At 43.9% G+C, this 6,691-nt stretch overlaps 1 protein-coding gene across 1 annotated transcript in view; it reads left to right on the top strand.

Moving 5' to 3' along the window:
* The first annotated feature begins 566 nt into the window (after positions 1-566).
* Positions 567-6,691, top strand: part of UCK2 (uridine-cytidine kinase 2) — a 74,261-nt gene continuing 68,136 nt past the window's right edge. The window contains exon 1 of the mRNA XM_020979011.2: positions 567-1,104. Coding sequence (XP_020834670.1) covers positions 1,006-1,104 — 99 coding nt within the window. The 5' untranslated portion in view covers positions 567-1,005. The remainder of the gene's footprint in view (positions 1,105-6,691) is intronic.

Below are 6,691 nucleotides of genomic sequence, written 5' to 3'. Positions count from 1 at the left end.
TTTTGAGTGGAGAGAAAGTGGAGCTGACAAGTACTTTAAATAGAGTCCTACATAAAGCCCATCCCACAAAGAGGGATGAGGAAACTGGGATTTTCGGGGGGGGGGTGCAAATAAAAAAACAACAACAAGAAGTGACATGACAATTCGGCAAACACTAGAAAAAAAGCAAGTATTTTCACAAGGCGATTGTGGTTTTGTCCCGGATGCTCCAGGTATTCATACTAACCCTTTGCTTTGTTTTGCTCCTGTGCGTTTGATGTTAATTAGGTCCCAGCAGTTAGAATGGGTCCAGGTTAAAGAGTGGCTCACCTTTGGAAACACCCGCATTGTTTATTCATTATAATAATATATACATTGTAGCAATACTATGTATACCCAACGCCCTCTAGCTTTTTTTTTCTTTACATCTAGGACAGGAAAAATAAAACGTTTCTTTCTTTTTCTTCTTCATTCAAGGCGTGGTTAGATGGGATTAATTAAATAAACTCAGGCTTTCTGGTGAGGTGTCAAGCAAACACCTTTCCCAGAGACCTCAGCCAGCTGGAGACCTGGGATGCAGGGGGTGGGTTTCGAGACGAGCCCACAGGACTGGGAAGCCTTCCTTTGTGCGAATAAACTGAAAGGATTTTCTTCTGGTTTGGAGCGGCTGTATCGCGATGACCTCTGGATGAGATTGTAAACTAGGTTGGGGCGGGTGGTGAGAGAGGAAGGCTCTTGACTCATCAGATAAAGCCAGCCTAGCTGGAAGGTTCAAAAAGACCTAGAAGAGGAGGAGGAGGAGAAGGAGGAGGAAGAGGAGGAGGAGCAGGAGCAGGAGCAGCAGCACCAACACCAACAGCAGAAGCTGCAGCAGCAGCAGCAGCAGCAGAACAATAACACCAATTAACACCAAGTGGTGGCTGAGAGAATAGGAGGAATCCAGACTGGGAGAGAGGCAGTCGAGCAACCAGGCAAGCAAGCAACCCAGCAGTCAGGCGGGCAGGAAGGAAGGGACTGGCTGCAGCCATGGCCGGAGACAGTGATCAGACCCTTCAGAACCACCAGCAAACCAACGGAGGGGAGCCTTTCTTGATCGGCGTCAGCGGGGGCACAGCCAGCGGCAAAGTAAGGGGATTCTCGTGGCGGCCCCCCCCCATGTTTTCAGCCCCTTAAAAGACCCCTTTGGTCTGGCTTCCCCTCCCCCAGACGGCGCGTGTGTCTGGGGGAGGGGAGCTGTGCTGTGTCAGTTGCGGCAGGGACCGCGTGGCTCTTCAGAACGCGGTGTATCTTTTTCCCGGCCACGTTCCAAAAGAGATACTTTGGCTTCCATTTGCATCGTAAGCTCTCTTTTGCGCCCCCGTATCGGAGTGATTTGTGAAGGCTCAGAAAAAGACCCTTGTGAAAGGCTGTAGACGGTACTGGGGCCATTGAGCACATGCCCTTTTCCCTAAAGGCGGTAACTCTTGGCGAGGGTTGTTCTTTTTGGGGACTTTGTTGAAATGGACCGTATCTTTAGGTTTGTATGGTTTTGGAAAGCAGATGTCGGTGAGGGAGCTCCAGGGGAGATCTTTTTTTGCGCCCTCTACACATACCTTTTCTCCGGCCTTGAGTTAATCCGCGCGCCAGAGCTGTGCAGCCCTAGTGCCATGGGTGGAGTGAGGCAGGAAGCTAGCCTGGGAAAGCAGCTGTGGTGGCGGGAATGGGGCGCAGGGGAGTAAGGTTTGGCCTTTTATCTGGATGTGATTGCAGATTTTGAGGTAAAATACTAATGGAGCCAGATGCGTGCGCGCCCGTGTGCAGTGGCAGGTGAAAAATTATATTTAGTGGTACAGGTTTTTTTCTTCTTATTAATATTCCTAATTTGAGGAGGAAACGTGGTGGCTCCATGGGTAAAGTTGGAGACGCCACTCGCAGGTCTATTTTATCCGGCAGATGCTCTCGTTTATCTCACTGTGGTCCTATTAGGAGGTCATAGCTTACATACGTTTCTTAAATCCCCGCGAAAAGCCGGCAGCTGGCTTTGTTTTATCCAAAAGGTCTGAGACTTATGGGAAACGGCAGTTCCCTAGCCGTGGCCACCAGGTTGCGTGTCCTGCAGGTGGAGACGAGTGGGTTCATTTACTGATCCACTCACAGTTTGTACGCCTGTCTTTTAAGTTGTGGGTGCCAGTTTTCCCCACGATTTTTAACTATCTAACTATTTAACTAATTCAACTTTACTTGCAACGGTGGAACCCCAGGCTGTAGCCTCTTCCATGTGTGTGCGGTATTCTAGTTTGGGTGGGGGCTGGACGGCGGACTCTGGTTGGCGCCATGTGCTGTGAGCAGTGAGAGTGTCACTTATTGGTATGCTTCACCCCCCCCCCCATTTGGTCTTTCATTTTTCCTTCCAAACCTGGAGGTAGATTTCTTTGGATTTTGGGCTCCTAGGCATGGAAGCATTTGCTAGAGAAGAGCTGGGGAGATTTCTGCTAGTTTCTGCTCTTCCTCAAGGCTACATTTATTGCAGCCACTCCTTAAGCCTGTCCTGAGGCACAGCCTCGCTAGGTTGGAAGGAACACTTGTGCTTTCTTTTCACTGGGGATTTTAGAATTATACACAGCCAGACCTAGAAAGGGTCCTTAGAGATCCTCCAGTCCAACTTCTACATTTTGCAGATGAGGAAATTAAGATTCAAATGGGGGGAATGACCCTTTTTTTCTTTGTTCTGAATCTTCCCCACAAATTTAGTTTTGCTTCTGTGACAGATGATTCGTCCTAGGACAGTGGAAGTGCTGTGTAAAAAGCACCTAGACTTGACGTCAAGCAACTGGTTTGGAGAATGCTGGCTCCAGTAGTTAGTTCACCTCTCAGCCTCAGTTTTCTTATCTGTAAAATGGGCATAATGATGTGCATTACCTCCCTCCGAAGGCTATTGTGAGCGAAAACACTTTTTAAATTAACTTTTATTATTATATAATAGAGAAGTGAGAATTTATTGTCGTTAGAATATAGTTTTCAATTTTAATATTTAGAGTTGTAATGGGAAAAGTATCCTAAAGTAATCCACCAAGAGGATGCATGCAGAGCTACGAGGCAGGAACTGCCTTTGTTAAAAGTGCGTAACATATTCTGGGTGCTTTTTAGCCATTAATACTAATTCAGGAGCAGAAGATGAGGATTATCATAATGTTTTTATAGGTTTATCTAATATTTATTAATTACATTGTATTTTTTAATTCCTAGTTTACATTTATTTTTACCTTAGAACCTTTCTGCCAGGAATTCAAAGATGTTTATATAGTATGAATCCTTTGAATCATGTAGTTAGAAGGACACGAAATGGATATGATAGATCTTTACTTGAACTGGGAGGAGTAAGAAAAAAAGTTTGAAAGATAGACTTCTAGAAGAAAGAAGTCCAAATTGGCACCTTGGTATAGTTGTATAATTTGGAAGAATGAAGAAGAATGAAATCACCACTCTGACGGTCTGGTCGAAGTCCTGGCTGTTGGGGATTGATTTGAGAAAGCCTTTGTTAGGCTTCTCTTGTGTGGAGCACTGTGCTAGGCCCTGGGGGAGAGGGAAAGTTTGTATCATATAATCAGATGGTCAGTGGAATAAAAGATAAATCCAGGTAATTATGATAATTTTGTTTTGAGCTCTGGAAAAGTGAGAGGTTAAAGTGTAAGCAGGAAGAGAGGTTTGAGTAAAACCAAGTGCTGTATGAGGCCTGAGATGGGGTGGGTGGTGGGGAGGAGGTATCTGTATGGGGAAAGAGTGAAGGAGGGAGTGGGAGCATTGGGGAAGGCTGAACCACATTCTGGTTTCCCTGGAGGAGGTGCAAGGGTAGGAGTTCTGCTAGCTGAGGAGAGAGGGAGGGAGCCTATTTCAGTGACAGAACTGGGCTGTGGGGAAGCTCCTGCTCTAAAAAAGACTAGGTGAACTATGGAGTTTGGAGTTCCAAGGAAAGTTGCTACCATTAGAAAGAGTCTGATTTGTAACACTGTGGCACTGTTTTATTGGTTCTTATCCTTATCTAGGCCCCACAGTGAATGGACTTGGTCTTTTCATGCTTGTGGCTGCAGTATCTCAATGTTGTGACTGCCTTTGGTGCAAGTATTCTCTCAGACTAAACTGTTTTGGACTGTGGAGGCAAAAGCAGTGATTTGTGGTTCCCGTGTCCTTTTTCCTCCTCCAGATTCCCTCCTGATTTTATAAATTCATGAGTCAGAATGCCAACATGACTATCAACAGATAACAGATCTTTTTCAAAAATCTGTGAGAAAGTCATGTTACTGAAAGTGACCAGAATTTAGTTCAGGAAGGTTTTATTAAAAGCCTACTATGTGCCAAATATTTGGAGATAAATCATTTTATGTGAGAATAGAAACTCAGTTCAGGGTTTATTTTTGCCTCAACATCCTAGTGAAGTCATTGATACTAGCTAACTATTTTACATCAGTAGGTGTCTCTTTAAAAGGTTGGTATTTCTAGAATGTTTACAAAGTATTTTGTATGTTTTATGTATCTTTTGTGATCTACAAATAACCCTGTAAGGTAAGTAGTAGTAGGTATTGTGCCCATTTTGCAGATAGGGAAATTAAGCCACAGAGAAATGGACTAACTTGCTCATAGTCATAGTTTTCAGTAGCAAAGATGAAATTAAAAACCAGATTTCTTGGGTTCTATTGCTACTCCTGTTTTTGTGAAAGCCCAACTCAGGATTACAAGATTACATCAGTCTCCTTTGTTCCTACTTGTGTGATGTTGAAGAGAGCTAAAGGAAATCATGAAATCAAGCTGAGTCCACTACAGATTTGTATTATCTAATTTCAGCTGGGCCTTCACTACTGCTAAGTAGTTCTGCTTTTCCATTATTAATTCTCTAATCACCACAGTAGCTGTTCTAAATCTCTTCTCAATATACTTCACACTTCACTTAGAAAATAGAGCCCATTCACTGTGAGTTCTCCATTCTCCTCTTCTCATCTCACATCTGACCCCATGGTTTCCTTTTTTATTCTAGCCTTAGAAGAGTTGACCTTTCTCCTCACCAGGCCAACCTGTTTACATGTGGCCTTGACCCACCCCTCCCCCCCCATTTTATCCAGGCAGATTGACCCCGATGTCAAATATTCACTTTCTCCCTGTTTTCTTTCCTTGCTATCTACAAACATGTCCTAGGCTCCTTATCGTTAAAAACTTCTCCAGATCCTGCCATCCCTGCTAGGTAGGGTCCTCCAGCTTTCTTCCCCCTTGTCCACTAAACTTGAAAAAGTTATCTACATGTGGTTTGTCCACTTCCTGTCTCTCTCTTTTTAAAAATTCTTTGAAGTCTGTCATTCAAATGAAACTTTACTCCAGAGTCACCGGAGATATCTTAATTACCAAACCTTAGGTCCTTTAATCAGTTTTCATCCTGCTTGACTTCTTAGGATTTGCCATTGCTGATCTGATACTCTCTCCCATGAGTTTTTGTGACACTGCTCTTTTGATTCTCCAGTTTAACTATGATTTCTCTTAAATCTCCATTTCTGGATCTTTATGTTAGTCTGTAACTGGTAGGGATCCCTCAAGGTGCTGTTTTAGGCACTCTTTTCTCTCTGTGCTATCTCACTTGGTAAATTCATCAGTTGCTATAAGTTAAATTATTATGTCTGTCGATGATTTCCATATCTATAGATCCAACCCTTCTTCCTGAGTTCCAGTCCTAACTGGATTTCAGTGGACATCTCAAACTAAACTACTCAGTCTGTCAGTGAACAAACATTTATTTACAAAATGCCTGTTGAGTGCTAGATAAAGTGCTAAGTGCTAGGGATACAAAAAAGGGCAAAAAGACTGCCCTCCAGGAGCTTACAATCTAATGGGAGAGACTAAAAGACTATATACCGGATAAATTTGAAATAAATGTGGGAAGGCACTGCTAGAATTAAGATGAGTTGGGAAAGGCTAGAAAATGGGATTTTAGTTGGGGCTTGAAGGAAGCCAGTAGGCCGAGATGGGGTGGGAGAACATTCCAGTTTTTGGGAACAGAAAATGCAAGAGCTGAGACATGAAGTGTCTTGTTTAAGGAAGAGCAAGGAAGCCAGTGTCACTGGATTCCAGAGTATGTGGAGGGTGTATGAAGTGTAAGAAGACTAGAAAGGTGGGCAGTGGGTGTGGGTGGGAGAATAAGTTATAAAGGGCTTTGAATGCCAGACAGAGTTTTGTACTTGATCTTGGTGGCAATTGGGAGCCTCTGAAGCTTATTGAATTAGAGGAGTGATGTGGTCTGACTCTTTTTCACTTTAGGAAGATCCCTTTGGCAGCTGAATGGAGGATGGATTAGAGTGGGGAGAGATTTGAGACAGGCAAACCCCAGCAGCTATTTATCGCATGGCCAAAACAGACCTCATTTTCTTTTCCCCCAAACACCACCCACCACACTCCTCCTGGCTCCTCATGTTCACTCTTCTCGTCCATATCCAATCAATTTCCAAACCTTGTCATTTATTTCTCCTTAATATCTATCTTATATGGCCCCTGCGTTCCACTCACAGACAGCATTTTCAAATTCAGATCAGCCCAGAGCAGGATTATTACTACAGCCTCTTAATTGGCCTTCCCTTCCTTCTAATTCATCCTCCCATACAGCTGCCAAAGTATTCTTCCTCAACTGCAGGTCTGACCCTGACACCCTGTTTTGCCCCCCTCTTAAAACTCGTGTCTCCCTACTACCTCTAGTATC

This window comes from Phascolarctos cinereus, unplaced genomic scaffold (assembly GCF_003287225.1).
Source record: "Phascolarctos cinereus isolate Bilbo 61053 unplaced genomic scaffold, phaCin_HiC Scaffold_5;HRSCAF=322, whole genome shotgun sequence".
Taxonomy (NCBI): Eukaryota; Metazoa; Chordata; class Mammalia; order Diprotodontia; family Phascolarctidae; genus Phascolarctos; species Phascolarctos cinereus.
The sequence above is the reverse complement of the archived record's forward strand: the minus strand, read 5'-3'. Positions and strand labels throughout refer to the sequence as shown.